General features: G+C 43.9%; 1 protein-coding gene across 8 annotated transcripts in view; it reads right to left on the bottom strand.

Moving 5' to 3' along the window:
• Positions 1 to 18234, bottom strand: part of TNFRSF19 (TNF receptor superfamily member 19) — a 93588-nt gene that overhangs the window by 44337 nt on the left and 31017 nt on the right. For 7 of the 8 annotated variants that reach the window (XM_019819279.3, XM_019819241.3, XM_023249934.2 and 4 more), the window contains exons 4-5: positions 12736 to 12914; positions 2098 to 2183 (exon numbers count right to left, since the gene is read on the bottom strand). In XM_019819279.3, coding sequence (XP_019674838.2) covers positions 2098 to 2183; positions 12736 to 12914 — 265 coding nt within the window. The remainder of the gene's footprint in view (positions 1 to 2097; positions 2184 to 12735; positions 12915 to 18234) is intronic. The other variant, XM_019819307.2, reaches the window with a different exon arrangement.

Raw genomic sequence — 18234 nt, 5'->3', positions numbered from 1 at the left:
ACCTTCCTTTACAGAGATAAGGATTAACACTCACTCAAGACCACCAGACCATTGTTTCATGATTTGGAAGGCTATTACCTTGCACACGGCATTTCCCACTTAGAAAAATAACTTGTTTTTCCTTGCTTTCTAAAAAGTGGCATTTATGGAGGAATAGATCTGTACACATACATTAAACCAGTTAACTTTCTCTTCAAATTGTAACTTACTCAGGACTTTACAACACATTAGAAGTTAAATGTGAAAACTATGTTGCAAGTCTAATTTATGATGTCCGAGCTTAGCCAGATTCCCAAAGGCAAAAAATTCCAATGCCTCAGACTTATGACCAGATCATATTAAATTTAAACCGAGTAAATTAAAGAGAAAAAATAACCCAAGTACTTTCCAACTCTAAACTGGGCAATAGCAGTTACTTTACTAAATCTTTTAATGGTACTTTGGGATGAAATACATGATCTTAATTTGCCTTCTGGGCAAAATGATGGCTGAGCTGACCCACAGGCATGACCAGGTCGCCGCCCTGTTTTAATTGGCAAGAGGACATGTCCTTTTACGGGCTGTGTAGCATAAAGCATCTCCTCTACATTAGGTTTTTAGAGTTTTGGTTTAAATGATGAATATTAAAGCACACAAAAAGTCAACATGTCGTAGATTACATGTTTGTTTTTCTTAGGGAGACAGCAGAGTGTGGTGGTAAGGACACAACGTTTGACATTAGACAGACAGATTAGGGTCTGAATTGTGTCTCCACTGTTTCCCAGCCAACCATGAAAAATTATTCTTCTTTCTGGACCTGGTGTCCTCATCGATAAATTTAGGCTGGTGATAGGGCAGCGGGAAAGTTAAGGAAAACAACGGTTTCCCTATTATGGCTGAAACATAACAGTCAAAACTGCATTTGTTAAATGCAATGAATTATTTGGCCAATGTTTGTATATTATAAAAACAGGGCCAATATGCATTTCTGTAAAGCTCAGAATCCCCCCCCCCTTTTTTTTTTGCCTTTCTACTACATTAAACAAAGAATAGAAAGTAATGCATTTCGGTAAAGGACGTAATAATATGGATTGCAAATTACGTGACATTCTTGAAAACACAAGCACTATGTGGCCTTATCAGTAATACAGTCACTTTCAGTTAGTTCAGAGGGTGCTTTTGTCACAGAAGAAGCAAGAACACATCAAAGAGACCCCAAATATATACATGTCTATTACCAATGCTCCCCAGAAAGGCATGAGCGACCTACACACAGGATCAACACCTCCCACCCTCTCCCTCCTGGACACGGAAGCACAACCCCCTAGAGGCCTGCTCAGCAAAGACAAGCCTTGAGCCCGCCCGCCCGGGGGGGGGGGGGGGGGGGGGGGGGAGCCCATCTGCTGATTTCTTTCCTGGCCCATCACCTGTGAGTTTCCACTGGCCAGATCTGTATGTGGGATTAAGAAAAGCCAGGAGCCACTCTCCTTCCTATTCAAAATCAATGCAAACTGAGAACTGCTAACAAATATTTTTTATATCAAAGGGGAAAATATGATAGAAAAAGATCCATGTTAATACAGAGAAGAAAAGGCAAAAATTTCTCATTCATAGTTGTATTTCTGCCATGCAATGGGTTTTCTATTTATCTGTGAAATGAGAAAAATGAAGGAGTGAATGAAAGGAGCCAGTATTTAACTTAATGATATATTAATGAGGGTGGTGAATCATGGACAGGAATGTCTCTGGGAAGGCAGGGAAGTGGCCACATGACAGTGCCTGGGGACTAAGAAGGGAAAACACAGGAATTCGTGGGGCCAAGGCAAAGACCTTACGCATTAGGATTTGGATCACCTAGTTAATTGGAGTTGCCCGAGTTCCATATCCAGAATGAAGATAAGAGTTAGAATGAAACAAGAGGCAGCAAAGTGTCTGTATTTCCCTCTGAGAGTCAAACCAAGGGACACAGTTGGCTGACTGGGGCGCACAACAAAAGGACTTTATATCTTGCTGGAGGCTTGACAAAAGAATGCGCATTATGAGCCCCACCGTAGAGAAAGACTGTGCTCCATTTGCTAACCATAGAAAGGTTTCTAAAAGCCTTTGGAGTTCACTCACAGTGTGGCTCGTAAGGGGGTGGCGGGTCCCCGCAAGGTACACACTCCATGTCTTGAAAACCGACGAGTTTTGTCTTCCTATAAAATCTAGAAGAGAAACAAAAATAATCCTCATTAGCTCTTCCTTCTAAGCTCCAAGTTGCAGCTAACAGATTCATGATAATTTACAAATTACCAGTTCTACTTTTTTAAAAAAGCAATTCAAAGGCTTAAACATAGCAGTATCTTAGACAGACACATCCTTAGATGCGGTGAACATTTAAGAAATATCAATTCCACTAGACATTGTAAATTCTACTCAGCCCCTCTATATTGAGATGGTCGTGCTGGTGAGGGAATAGGAAATCAGTGGCCTTTTGCAATTCTATTGTAACTTAAACGACAAAACCCCTCGTAAATCAAGTGCTAGTTTTTAAACACCCGAAATTCAGAGCCCCTAAAGAGCCAAGCAAACCATAAATGCAATGGAAAAATGTAGGGAGATACTTATGCAACTTTCATACGGGGTTATTTTTGTAGGCATGACAAGAAACCCAGGAGCTGGAATGGAAGAGATAACAGCTTTTACCACACACACATACACAAACGCGCGCGCGCGCGCGCACACACACACACACACACACACACACACACACACACACAAAATACTGCTGAAGAGCAAAAAGAAATAAAGCACCATCAACATAGTTAATGGGCAAAATAACCCTGAAAAATAGTCCTAATCATAGCATTGTCTGTAATTTCAGTCTGTAATAGAAACAGGCAAAGAACATTAACTCCCAAAAAGAAGAACATTTCATAATTTAAAACTTTCAGTGAAAACTAAAAAGCATGATGCAATTAAATGTTAAAAAAATTTAACATTGAAATGTTAGACCCTGTGAAACTAATCAAGTAAATGCACACTGCAGTGAAAATGTACCATTTTTACTCAGAACACTAGTGAGTACAGACAAAATAGCACATGTCTGGATGCCAGTGGCATCATAAAGGCCACTTGTAGAAGGGCAGTTTAGCGATACGCCATCAGAACCCAATAAAATAGTTTATATATCCTTTAACCAGGAGGTTCATTTTTTTGAAATTTTTCCTAAAGAAACAACCAAGTGGGTGACGCGGTATTTACAACAATACAATCGTGTTATTATTTATAAAAGAAAAAACCCAGTTAGGCACGCTTTCAGTACATAACAGTCGATATGACTAGCCACGGTAGTCCCGAGGCAGTGGAATACGACGTAGATCTAGTATACATATTTTTTTTAACTCATGAAATATCAGTAGGTGAAAAAAAGAAAGGCGAATAACATAATTCTATTTTGTACGAACACACACTCTGGTATAGATCCTTTTAGATTTTTTTTTTTACCAAAGCAGCTAAAATAATTTACATACATGTATTTGCACTGAAAAAATGTGGAAGCATATTATATGCCAAATATTAACAGTGATTATTTAGGGGCGCCTGGGTGGCTCAGTCGGTTAAGCAGCCAACTTCGGCTCGGGTCATGATCTCACACTCCGTGAGTTCGAGCCCTGCGTCCAGCTCTGTGCCAACAGCCCGGAGCCTGGAGCCGGCTTCGGATTCTGTGTCCCTCTCTCTCTGCCCCTCCCTCGCTCACACTCTGTCTCTTTCTCTCAAAAAACAAATAAACATTTGAAAATTTTAAGAAAACAGTGATTACTTGTAAATGTATTTCAAAATATATTTTTTTCTATGACAAAATAGTGATTTGGAGAATCAATTTACAGATCAAGTTTATAAAGAGCAAGACAGATGAAATTATTTTATGAAATTGGATATTGTAGTAGCAAATCTGTATGATTTATGGTTGAAGCAAAATTTTTCTTAAAAAAATTTTTTTTTAACATTTATTTATTTTTGAGACAGAGACAGACAGAGCATGAACGGGGGAGGGTCAGGGAGAGAGGGAGACATAGAATCTGAAATAGGCTCCAGGCTCTGAGCTGTCAGCACAGAGCCTGACGCGGGGCTCGAACTCATGGACCGCGAGATCGTGACCTGAGCTGAAGTCCGACGCTCAACCGACTGAGCCACCCAGGCGCCCCTGCAAAATTTTTCTTTAAAAGCAGGTAAATTACCTCAAATGCTAAGGTACATTCAGTGTTTGCCTAACCTTCCATTTTCATTTGACTATGAAAATATGTCCATATTGTAATATGGTGACTTCCCACCTGGTTTTAATTAAAAAATCTATTTTGTGATGCACAAAGCAATAGTCAAAGAACAAAGGTGGAGGAGTAACACTTCCTGATATTGAAACATATTACAAAGCTATAATAATCAATAGAGTGCAATACACAACACAGCGTACCACATACAATACAGTACAATAGCCAATTACAGCTACAATAATCAATACTGGTACAAAGACAAGACACGTAGACCAATGGAACAAGACAGCCCAGAAATAAACTCTCACATATAGGGTCAAATGATCTTCAGCAAGAGTACCAAGGCCACCTAAACGGAGACAGGTCTTCAACAAATGGTGCTGGGAAAACTGGATATCCACATGCAAAAGTTGGAACCTTGTCTAACACCCTATACAAAAACTAATTCAAAATGAATTAAAAACCTAAACATAAGACCCAAAACTATAAAACTCCTAAAAGAAAACAGGAGAAAAACTTCATGACTTTGAATTTGGCAATGATTTCTTGCATGTGACGTCAAAATGCAATCAAAAGGCATATGTGAAATAGGCAACAAAAGCAAAAACTGATACCCTGGGCTGCGTGAAATTTTCTGCATCAAAGGACACAATCAATGTATACTTATCCCCAAACTCATCAAGTTGTATACATTAAATACGTACAGCTTTTTAATTGTCAATTATACCTCAATAAACTGGTTAAAACCAAGTAGGTCACATCAAAAAAAAAGTTTTAAATGATAATAAAATAATAATCTTCTTTTACAGGATTAAAAAAAAAACAAGGATACAATCGACAATCAACGGAGTGAAAAATGAACCTGCACTAGGGGAGAAAATCTTTGCAAATCCTGTATTTGGTAAGGAGTTGATGTCTAGGATATTCACTCAACAACAAAAATCAAATAACCTGATTAAAAGATGGGCAAAGGACTTGAAGAGACATTTCTGCAGAGATGGTATACAAATGGCCAATAAGCACATGAAAAGACGGCCGACAGCCAACATCACTCCTCATCAGGAAAATGCACTTCAAAACCACAATGAAGTATCACTTCACACCCATCAGGACGGCTACTGAAAAGCAAACCAAAGCAACACAGAAACCATCGAGTGTGGGGAGGCTTCGGAGGGGAATTGGAAGCGCTGTGCACTGTTGGTGGGAAAGTGAGATGGTGCTACGGAGATCGGGAAGGAGGTTCCTCAAAACACGAAAAACACAACGGCCATATGATCCAGCAATTCCACTACTGGGTTGATTCCAAGAGAACGGAAGGCAGGGTGTAGATGAGATATTTGCACCCTTATTCCTAGCATCACTATTCACAACAGCCAAAAGGTGCAGGTCCAAATATCCACGGGGCAAATGGAGGGGTAAACAAAATGAGGCATAGCCATATAATGGAATATTATCCAGCCTTGAAAAGGAAGGAAATCCTGGGGGTGCCTGGGCGGCTCAGTCAGTTAAGCATCTGGCTCTTGGTTTCGGCTGAGGTCACGATCTGATCTCACGGTTTCGTGAGTTCCAGCCCCACATCAGGCTCTGTGCTGGCAGCACGTGTGGGATTCTGTCCCTCCCTCTCTCTCTCTCTGCCCTGCCCCCACTCATGCTGTCTCCATCTCTTTCAAAACAAATGAATAAACTTAAAAAAAATTTTTTTTAAAAAGAACAGACCTGCTCTAATTTAAAAAAAAAAAAAAAAAGCATGAAAGGAAGGAAATCCTGTCCCAGTCCCTCCTAGAACACGGATGAATCTTAAGGACGTTATGTTAAGTGAAACAAACCAGTCACAAAAGGAGAAAGACTACATGATTCCACTCAGATTAGGTATGTAATCAAATTCATATAAACAGTGATTACCAGGGGCCGAAGGGAGCAGGAAAGGGGGATAGGTTGTTGTTTACTGGGTATAGAGTTTCAGTTTGGGAAGATGAAAATGTTCTAGAGATCTGTTCCAAACAACGTAAATGTACTTAACACTAGTAACCTATACACTTAAAAATGGTTAAGACGATAAACCTTATGTTATTTTTCACAACCAAAAATGCATAAAAATTTGTGAAGTAAGGCAAAAACCGTAGCGTAATGTAAGACGTCATTATTACAGATGTATTTCTCACTAAACATTGTAATATATGCAGACTACTATTATTTATCCTCTCGGCCAGAAAATCTGCCAAATTACAAGTAAACATCGACACAGTCTAAAATAGTTTTACATGTGAAAACTCATTTTTGTAAATAAGCAGAACAGAAAGTGAAATAAAAAAATGTTACACCCAACATTTTCAGCATCGCATTTTGATACTGAAACACACATTTTAAAACTTCTTAAAAACTAAGGAAATGGAAAGCATGGAGAATCCAATGCAGATGCCATTAAATGTTTTTAAAACAAGGACCTCTCCTCGTGACAAAACGCTTTTGAGGTCTGAGCTTTCCCTAACAAATGAACCACATATATTTGCCAAAATATACTGATGAAAATATGTTATGAGTTTGAGGGCCATTATGGAGACGAAACTAGAAGGTGAGCAAATCACACCATGTTTTTTTTTTTTAATTTTTTAACGTTTATTTATTTTTGAGAGGGAGAGACACAGACCGTGAGCAGGGGAGGGGCAGAGAGAGAGGGAGACAGAATCCGAAGCAGGCTCCAGGCTCCGAGCTGTCGGCACAGAGCCCGACGTGGGGCTCGAACTCATGAACTGTGAGATCGTGACATGAGCCAAAATTGGATGCTCAACAGACTGAGCCACCCAGGCACCCCAATCACATCATGTTTAAATGACCATTAAACACTAAGCAGAAATAGCTTGAAAAGCTGACTAGAAATGAGGTGGAGTGGACACACCAATTCATGAGGCTCCCACGTATGTAACCGCTGCACCCACGGACAGATGATGCTTGGACGTGACCCACAGCACCTATCCGCAGCTGCACGGAGATTACAGCAAAGCATTCAGAATCTGCCCTGCCAGCTTCTTTATTCCAATGGCGTAATGGCAGAATCTAAGATTTTTTAAACTTAATTTTTAATTCTAATTTAACTTTTCAACTAAAAAAAAGTGTAACAAAATGTTTAAAACCATCCACCGACTCTCCTTTTTTTCTGTTTAGTACAAAGTGCGATTAATTCAGAATTCTAAAAACGAGTAGTTACTAAACTACCAGTTATGTACTCGCCATCACAGACATTGTGCTTTTAATTGTTAGAAAAGTTGCCTCAAAATTATCCTCCAATTTGAAGATGAAGGTATAGAAATTAGAGTTTTCCTATGTAACTGAAGGGGCACCTGGGTGGCTCAGTCAGTTGAGCGTCCGACTCTTGATTTCGGCTGAGGTCATGATCTCATGGTTTGTAAGTCTGAGCCCCGACGTGGGTTCTGTGCTGACAGCGTGAAGCCTGCTTGGGATTCTCTCTCTTCCTCTCTCTGTCTCTCAAAATAAATAAGCATTTAATAAAAATAAAAATCTTTGGGGCACCTGGGTGGCGCAGTCGGTTAAGCGTCCGACTTCAGCCAGGTCACGATCTCACGGTCCGGGAGTTCGAGCCCCGCGTCAGGCTCTGGGCTGATGGCTCAGAGCCTGGAGCCTGTTTCCGATTCTGTGTCTCCCTCTCTCTCTGCCCCTCCCCCGTTCATGCTCTGTCTCTCTCTGTCCCAAATAAATAAATAAACGTTGAAAAAAAAATTAAAAAAAAATAAATAAAAATCTTTAAAAAATATGTAACTGAAAGTATTAAGTGGATAAAGAAACGTATCAATCTTTAAAAAATATTTTACCTTCTCTTGCTTAGACTGCCATGGTTTTGGGGACACAGAAACACTGGTAACTCTGCTTTCTGACCAAGTGAGAAAGGACACAAATTTTAAAAAATAAAATGAGGGGCGCCTGGGTGGCTCAGTCGGTTGAGCGTCCGACTTCGGCTCAGGTCACGATCTCGCGGTCCGTGAGTTCAAGCCCCGCGTCGGGCTCTGGGCTGATGGCTCAGAGCCTGGAGCCTGCTTCGGATTCTGTGTCTCCCTCTCTCTCTGCCCCTCCCCTGCTCATGCTCTGTCTCTGTCTCAAAAATAAATTAAAAACATATAAAAAACTTGAAAAATAAAATGAAATAAAAGGGATCAGGACATATACAGGTGTTTGGCTAAACTGGGATCCATAGGGGAACTTCGAATTTTACGCTGGGCGTTCACATGGCTAATGCACACAGAAAAAGGAAATCATGCTGGATTTTACCTAATCACAGTAAATGCATCTTTTAGACCCAAAACTTTCTCCAACACTGAATTCGAAAAGAATTTTTAATTGAACTCAATCCAAATAACACCAGTTTGCCTGACGAACGCCATGTTTGAAAAGGGCCATTTTAAGAAAACCTGGTTGTAAACCGTCAACTGTTCAATCAATGAAAGCATTTCTGCAGGGAAAAAGACACACCACAGTCCAGCTCTCGTTTTATGCTGAGCTCGCTCAATACAGCCCGGAAGGCAGTCACCATGTCCTGTGTATTACAGTCAGGCCACGGTCAAACGTTCTGCAGTGGATGTTCTACGTACTGGATGACCACTCTGTTCTCTCCCATTCTCTCACCGGCACCCAGCTTCATACCGACGGACAGCCTACTGTTTATGTTCCTTAGCAACTGACAGCAAGGGCCCCTTGAAAGCGAACAAATACCTACGAGGAGATGAACCATCAGGGTCAGGGCCAAGAACAGTGCGGTGCTTAGTGATCTCACGCTGGATACTCTGCCCATACTCTGAGAATGGGCAAGGGGGGCCCCATGTGAAGATGAGAGAGCCCACCAAGGCAATTCAGGCAGCTTCCAGGAGCAAGGAGGCTGGCGGGGCACCAGGGTGTACTGGGGCTGGGGCACAGAAGGGCTGTGGCAGGCCGCATGGTTAGCCTCAGTCACAGAGGCTCCAGGGGAGGGCTCCCTGTGACACCAGACATGTGGTTAGGCATAGGGGCTCAGCAGCAGCATGACAAGCGGGGTGACCTTGGGCGTGTCATTTATCCCCTCCAAGGATCAATCTTCCCTTGGTAAAGGGGGTTTGATATTAATCCCTGGTTTACGGAGTGGTTTTGATGATTAAATAAGCTAACCTGCACACAGTGCTCAACTCATCATAAATGCTCAATAAACGTCAGCTATCGTCGTCACGAGAAGCAGCAAAGAACTGGTAGGGGCTGGGTTATCCTTCCAGGCGGGGGCCCATGTCCCCTTGGCAGAGAAGGGATGGGAACACGGGAGACAGAGAAGGTGGCTGCAGGCCCACTGGCCACACTCTAAAAACACCTCACAAAAAAACCAAAAAAGAAGCAGTCAGGTAAATAAAGCTTTCACTGGCTTCTAGTAACACCAATTGGTGAGGATGTCAGATATGTATTTACTGCTTACTAGGGGCCAGGCACTCTGCTGGGCGCTTTACATGCAGTGTATCCTCGATCCTTCCAGCGATGCTGCAGGTCGGTATTATCAGATGACAACGTACAGGTGAGAAGAACAGGTGTCAGAGAAATTAAGGAACTGGCCTGAAGTCGTTGGACACATTTGGGAACAAGGGCACTGAGGCTCCAATCACTCACACCGAGGCACAGGGGACACACTATTTCCACGCCCTACTGCTTGTGGGGAAAAGGCAGCTGCTGTCCTACTGGGGCTGAGCCTTAGGACAGCAGAGGACTCTTTTTTTTTCTTAAAATTATTGCTTTTTATTCCTTTTCTTAAAAACATTTTTTTTTAATGTTTATTTTTGAAAGAGATAGAGTGTGAGTGGGGGAGGGGCAGAGAGAGAGGGAGACACAGAATCCAAAGCAGGCTCCAGGCTCTGAGCTGTCAGCCCAGAGCCCGATGCAGGGCTCAAACCCGGGAACAGTGAGATCATGACCTGAGCCAAAGTCGGACGCTCAACCGACTGAGCCACCCAGGCGCCCCGGCATCATTTTTCTGAGAGCAATATGCCATTTGCTTATTTTCTTTCTGCCTCAGTTTTCCTATCTATAAAACGGGTTCCAACTGTTTACCTTCTTCACACAAATAGAGTCAACCTGGGTGAGCACTTTAAAACACTCTGGAAAGCCTGGGTTAAAGTCACTATATAATTATTGCCTGCCTCATACATTCATGCTGGCTTAGAAAGGATGTAATTTTAAACTAATCATATAAATAAACTATGAAACATCATTCAAATGTCTACTCCCTTGTATCTGACTTTCCCACATCTAAGCATTTACTTAAAAAACGAGCAAACATTACAGAAGCTAAGCCAGCGGGTTCAGGTGACAACGAATGAGGTTAAGCATGAGGAAGCACTTCTGGTGGGAGGTCCTGGGGAGAGTGCGTCCTGTCTCAGACTCTACGGCATATCCCTGTGGGCTCCTTCTTTGTAAAAACCGAGACCCTGGGTCCTGTGCTTTACCGCACTCCCGCTGCCCCCTGAATCTCCTCAGGACCTCTTCTCCCTGCCCCAAAGATGAAGGGCACCCACGTGCTTTTATCAGACTCGTAGAAGAGGAACAACGGAGACGCGTCAGACGTTGGGTTTGTGTTCCTCAATCAGATTTGCACAAGGTCAGAACTCCGGCTGATGATATTCATAGGTATCAGCATCGTCTGAGATTATAGACCATTCCTTTTTTTTTTAATGGCAGATTTACTGATACCTGATTCACATAGCTTATAATCCACCCACGTGAAGTACACAATTAAATGGTCTTGAGTGTCCTCACAGAGGCATGCAACCATTGGAATGACCGGTGTTAGACATTTTCATCACACCAAAAAAAGAAAGCCTGTACCCTTGAGTGGTCACCCCTCACTCCTCCCCATGCTCCCCAGCCACCAGCCCCAGGAAACCACTAATTGAATTTCTGTCTCTATCGAGAAAGGACGGGTGTGGATGACCGTTCCGGTTTCTTCTCACCAACATTGTCATTGTCTTTTTGGTCGCAGCCATTCTAGTGGGCTTGAAGTATGTGGCTTTAATTTGCATTTCCCTGACACTGAGCATCTTTTCATGTGCTTACTGGCTGCCTGAATGTCTTCTTTGGAGAAATGTCTATTCAGATCCTTCACCCATATTTTAATTGGGTTATTGGTCTTTTCATGAGTGAGTTGTAAGAGTTCTTTACGTATTCTAGATGAGACAGTCCCTAGTCACCTATATGATTTACAAATAGTTTCTCTAATTCTGCGGGTTGTCTTTTCGTTTTCTTGATGATGTCCTTTGGAGCACAAAAGATTTTCATTTGGGTGGAGGCCACGAGCTGGTTATCCTTCCACTGCCCGTGTTTCCGGTGTTACACAATTACAATTTGCACCGGTTCAGATGCTGAATCATCGCGTAGCATCACACGTAGCCCGTAAGGCTCTTTCCTACCCCGTTTCTGCCCTTCAGGCCCACAGGTCTGTCTTCCCCTCTGACCTCAGCAAGAGCCACGGTGCCTTTCGGTGACCTGTGGCGTGCTCTCGCTACGTCCAGCGAGAGCCGCGCCTCTGCAGCGACCTCGAGCCTAGACTCCTCGGGGGCCCGAACTCCAGGGTCATGTCCACGACAGGGCCTGTCTCCGCATCCCGTGTCCGCAGCAGTGCCCCTCCCCAACACAGCTGCTCTGAGTCTTGCTCACAGCCCCCTGCCCTGATCACCCACCCCGGGCACGGCTGGTTCGCCTCACCCGCTCCAGGTTCCTCTCCTACAACAGAACTCACTTCTGTGTTATTTACTGTTTGGCCCTTTCTAAATCCCTTATTAGGACACGAGCTTCACGCGGGTAGGGCGCTCGGCCTCTGTACCTCAGCAACGCCTCGCTTCCCCCAAAGCCGCTTCACAAAAACCCGCGGAAATGAGCGAACACCTGTGATTCGCATCTCTCTGATCACGAACGAGGATGAGCATCGCCATCTGATCACAGGCCACACGTGTTTCCTCTTTTGTGAACTGCCCGTCCGCTCGTTTGTCCACTTGTCCACATTTTCTTTTTCATCGATTTATAGGGAACGCTTTAGGGTCTCGCGACGCTAATCCTTTGTTAGTGTGCTTATTCACTTTGTTTATAACCAGCGCCTGCCACAGTGCACAGTGGGCAAGGATGGAGTCACGACCATGCGACAAATGTGTTCCGCTTCCCATCGGTGTGGGTTCACACTTGGGAGGGAACAAGGGAAAAGCCCGCTTAAAAATAATCCAGGGAGGCCTGGGTGGCTCAGTCGGGGTAAGCGTCTGACTTCCGCTCAGGGCATGATCTCATGGTTCGTGAGTTCGAGCCCTGCGTCGGGCTCTGTGCTGACAGCTCAGAGCCCGTTTGGGATCCTCTGTCCCCTCCCCCCCCACCTCCTCTCTGCACCTCTCCTGTTTGTGCTTGCACTCTCTCTCTCTCTCAAAAATAAACAAACATTAAAAAAAGCCTTAAAAAACTTAAGCCAATAATTACGAGGCAAAGAAATCGTGCAACCTACCCTGGCAAGCAGTCCCCGCAGACGGCGTCGCTGGTGACAGAGCAGTTGGCCTTCTGGAAGCGGTTCACCACCGCGCACTCCAGGCACGGCTTGCATTTCTGAAAGCCCCAGTCCTCCTTGAACCGGTGCGGCCGGCAGGTCAGGCACCGGGCATCCTCCCCGTAGCCAAAGCCACATTCCTGCAGGGATTCACAAGTACCAGAACGCTATTCAGACGTCACAAGCGTGAAAAAGACGGAAAAGACGAAAAAGACGGCGGGGATAAAAGGAAGAGCTGGTCTAATAACTACGGAGTGGGTTTTCCTGGACACAAAGGCAGCTCTTCCGGCAAGTTCAAATGTGTCTCCCGCTGCTAATCATCTCTCTTACTGCATTAAGTATTCTTAGTCATCCACTTTATTCAAGAAGCCACGAGCATTTGCATAAGAAAGGTCCTCCGGGACCCCCCGCTGCTGCATTATGGCCAGTTTATGGCAGAATTATAGCCCTTTCTTCTTCTCCAATTAAGCCAGTCATGTGCATGTTCAGAAACTGAAGTCAGAGAAAAACTCAGACGCTTACTCACTTATCAGGGCAGGAAATACGGACTCTGATAGCAACGGTGATAGTTTTTTTTTTTTCCACTTTTATACATTTATTTATTTATTTTTTACTATGAAATTTATTGTCAAACTGGTTTCCATACAACAACAGTGATATTTTCAAACCGAGGCTAACCAGGTAAGAAATTTCCTAAGCTGACGATCTGGAAGGTCTACCCAGAAGAGGGCACCTTGAAATGTTCAGCCGTTTATGGTTGTGTGATAGTAGGAAGGTTCCTATTTCTTAGAAGAATATGGAATTCTTGTTTGGATTCAACTGTGTGACACCAAAGGTCCAAGGATGAGCAGCACACATGGTTCATTTCCACAAGGTCCAGAACCAAATAAATCATAGCCTGCCGTGTAATGCAAATACGATGCAACAACACGAAGAATGGTGTAGACACGTGTTCACGGTCGCTTTAAAAATAAGTTATAACACAGAATGAGAAGTACGTGTCCGTCTCTTACAAAAGCATTAATAATTAGTGTAATTATTATACTCAGTGACATTGAGTTGGTTAATAATAATCAATAACATCGATTGGGTTACTCTGCACATTATCTCATGAATTCGTACTTCTTCCCGATGAGGGAACCACCATCATTATTCCCATTTCATGAATGGGGGTAGGGAGCTTCCCAGAAGGTATGTACCTGAACCCAGGTGACATAGCTAATGTTAGAAGCAGGATTTGAACCTACCCAGTTGAATTCCGGAATCAGATTCCACACCACGACACTGTGGGATCTGTCGGGTACGTTCTCTCTCCGTCTGGAGAGCATACCGAGCAAGCCCACAAACACAGCTCAATGCAGCAGAAGAGAAGAGCCTCACCAATATCTCTTGGCCCCCTCCCCTGTAAACTCTGGATGCAGAATGCAAATCCCCGCTCATTCAAAATGCCCATTTGCCTATAAAACTTACATGCCTAAAATCCTTGATCTGTAGTTACATGCACAGTCAGCTAAGCGGTATTTATCGGTCAAAAACGAAATCAAAACGAACACAAAGGGTAGTGTCCCTGTACTCAATAAGCTACTGAATAAAATATTCAGAATATTTTTGGCTAATAAACTCGTTCACGTCTTAGAGGAGCAGTACGTTCCTTCCTCATTTCAGTTACTCAGCTCGCCTTTCACATGTGAGCCCTGAACATGCACAACAAAGGGTAGGGGACCAAGAAAGCAGAAGGTCAACAACCTTCTTAATCCCTTGTGTCCTAAACCAAGGCACAGACAGAAGGAAAAAAACAATCTGACTTGAAGAATGGATTCACTAGAGATTATCTTTGGGCGGGGGGAGGGGGATAGTGAAATTATGAGGTGTTTTGAATTTTCATAATTCTCTGATAATTTACTCTTTGGCAAAACGCATCTATGACTCTGGCAACCGGGAAAACAACAAAGATACGTATTCAAAAAGAATTTCTTGGGGGGTACACTAGGTCTTTGCAGGGAGGTCCCTGCTGGTTTTGGTGCTTTGTACGTGGGCGCTGTGCTTCTGCACGGGGGCAGAAGTGGGTTTTTGCCGAGTACGTTAGTTGCCGAGAGAGCCGAGTGCATCCCAAGGCTCTCTTTCAGTGTAGATGGGAGCCGCCCTGTCACAATCTTCTGGGATCAAAGGGTGGCAGGTGTGACATTTGGGCAGGGGCGTGGGGACCTCGCTGTCCACAGGTTCGGCACCTCCACGTCAAAGGTTCACGCAAGAGCCAAGTTTCAAAATCACACTTGGATCCAGGCGGCTGGGACTGGAAGGGTCTCATATACAAGTTACAACCCAACAAAGAAAGAAAGGAAAAAGGAAGAGGGCAGAAGAGGCAAAACAAAGGGAAAGAGAAATGAGAAAGACAAGAAGGTGTCTCAGCTGGGAATACGTGAAACGCCGTTTTTCCAGCGAGGCTGATATGGAAGAAAAAGCGTGTCTGACAATGGAGCCAAAGACACATGAGCTTGAAGGCCAACGCTGCCACTCATCAGCTAAGCTATTTGGGGAACTCTGACCCTCAGTCGCTACATCTGCGAGAGGGGGTCAGTACTCGCCTGCCCTCCAGGGCTGTTTTGAGGAATAAAAGGGAAAAAAACATAGACAAGCTGTAAATTATAAATCGAGCACAGGGTGAGCGCTCACCAGATAAATGATACCCTTTTAGATTCTCTACGGCCCAACAAACCAACTGTTCCGATTTAAGTATGATAAAGCCCCACTGGGGACCTTCAGGCTCCAGTGTTTTGCCGGGTTACCAGAAAGACCGCTTTCCACCTAAATTATTTTCGTTGAATAAAATAGGTCTAAAACGGAATTATCCGTCTTTTAACAACGGTACGTGGAATACAATTTAGCCGCACCTGCTTGGGTCAAGTGCGTGCGCTGGGTGGGCAGTTTGCGGTTTTAATTCCCCCGCCGGGCAGTGAACTATCATTCTTGCTCCTGCTCAGTATCTCTGCCTCCAGCAGTTCACTTCCTCTTCCATCCTGAGAAACGAACTAGACAGATAGCCAAGTGGACGCCAACTTGAAAGAACTACAAGTAGGTGTTTTGACGGGTCTCATCTCTTTTGAAAAACAACAAATACTTTTGAGTCCTGACTGGATTCCAGAGTTTACAATGGTACACGGGAACGGTTTTGACCCCCGTATTTCTGCCATATACCATTGTGTGTCATTTACATGTTGTTATACTTCATAGAATGAGGATTTTGTGGAGCTTTTTTTTTGGTCCACTCTAAAGATTTTATTTAAAAAAAATTTTAATGCTTATTTATTTCTGAGACAGACACAGAACATGAATGGGGGAGGGGCAGAGAGAGAGGGAGACGCGGAATCCCAAGCAGGCTCCAGGCTCTGAGCTGTTGGCACAGAGCCCAACGCGGGGCTCGAACTCACAGACCGCGAGAATGTGACCTGAGCCGAAGTCGGCCGCTCAACCTACTGAGACATCCAGGCACCCCAAGATTTTATTTTTTAAGTAATCTCTACGCAGTGTGGGGCTTGAACTGATGAACCCAACATCAAGAGTCGCATGCCCCAGGGACTGAGCCAGCCAGGTGCTCCTTTCTAGTCCATTCTATATTGGACCAAATTACATATAGAAAAAAACAACAAAGCCAGGCTCCTAATGCATCATGATTTTGCCTTCATTGTCTGGATATTAATTTACTAGTTCTGCTTAGATTTTACATGTTTTACTGGCAACAATAGTAATTTTGGAGTAGATTTAGGTGAGAGGTTGATCACAAAATAATACCTAAATGTACTGAACAGGTACAGTGAACCATATGGTCTCCTAGGAACCTTTATACAGAGATTGATTATTTGAAGGAATTCAGTTTAAAATATATTTTCTCTAAAGTATTTGTCATTTTTTGAAAGACAACATTAAAACACCGACCTAATATTATTTTTAAACTTTTAAAACATGCTTGCACTTCATGATGGTCTAAGAAACTTATGAAGCGATCGTTCTGTATTTGAGAGGAATTTGAGAAACTTAACAGAAGACCATGGGGGAAGGGAAGGGGAAAAGCAGTTTCAAACAGAGAGGGAGGCAAACCCATAAGAGACTGAAATACAGAGAACAATGTGAGGGTTGATGGGGGGGCGGGGAAAATGGGTGACGGGCATTGAAGAGGGCACTTGTTGGGATGAGCACTGGGTGTTGGATGGAAGCAATGAATCATGGGAAGCTACTTCCAAAGCCAAGAGCACACTGTATACTCTGTACATTAGCTAACTTGACAATAAATTATACTAAAAAAAACCCAAAAAACAAAAAACCCAGAAATCTTGAATTAACCAGAAATTCAGAGAAGATATTTCCCAGGAATTAAGTGATAGCATGGTGTCCATGGCAGCAATCGCTTTTAGAGCTAATTGTCTTATTTCTAAAGCACCATAAACACAGAGACCCTGCAATTATTTGAAATCCAGGCTATAAAGTAAACAGCATATAAACATTAAATTACCCCCCAATATAAATGTCTACTTTGATGTTTTTACTTCATTCAGTAAAAGTAGGTGGTTAAAATGCCTTGAAACCTTTCCCATTAAGTTCAATAAATAACCAGCGAGAGAAAAAGGAAAAAGGCCAACCGGCGTAGAGAATGGCCCCCCAGCCTCCCACCCAGAGTAACACTGCTGAGAGAGCACTGAGACTGTGCCTTTGTAACCCTGTGTCCACTCCCCTAGGGCCAGTGACTGTTTCTGCTGTCTTTTCATCCCTTTTTATGCTGAAAAACTTCCACCGCACACAAGATTTGTATTAAAAAAAAAAAATCAAACAGTGCACCTTCCTTCCCATCCCTGGTCTCACGTCCCGTTCCCTCCACACAGGCAAACACTGCCACCAGCTTTTGGGAGAACCTCCCGGAAACATCCCAATGTCTTCCGCGTGCGCGCGTTTTTTTAATTTTTTTTTTTTAATGTTTATTTATTTTTGAGACAGAGAGAGATACAGCATGAACGGGGGAGGGTCACAGAGACAGGGAGACACAGAATCCGAAACAGGCTCCAGGCTCTGAGCTGTCAGCACAGAGCCCGACGCGGGGCTCGAACCCATGAACCGTGAGATCATGACCTGAGCCGAAGTCGGCCGCTTAACCGACCGAGCCACCCAGGCGCCCCCGCGTGCGTGTGTTTTAACACGCTCTTCCGCAGCTAGTTTTTCAGTCTCCCCCCCTCGGTGCGTCTCGGAGAGCTCTCCGCGTCTGCCTATGGAGAGCCCGCCATGGTGCGGCTACAGCTGAATCCATTCCGCTGGAGCCCACTCACCCTGCACCCCAAGTGCCAGGACGGAGGGGGCAGCCGTGGGCGTCCGCTGAAGTACGCGGGCCCTGGTCAGTGGCCTAACTCTGCCGCGGATGACAACAGCATGCCATCTTTTGGGCCTTCCCTCCATTACTTTTGGGTAGAAAGGGGG

Source organism: Felis catus, chromosome A1 (genome assembly GCF_018350175.1).
Source record: "Felis catus isolate Fca126 chromosome A1, F.catus_Fca126_mat1.0, whole genome shotgun sequence".
NCBI classification, from domain to species: domain Eukaryota; kingdom Metazoa; phylum Chordata; class Mammalia; order Carnivora; family Felidae; genus Felis; species Felis catus.
This window is presented reverse-complemented; position numbering and strand designations above follow the sequence as displayed.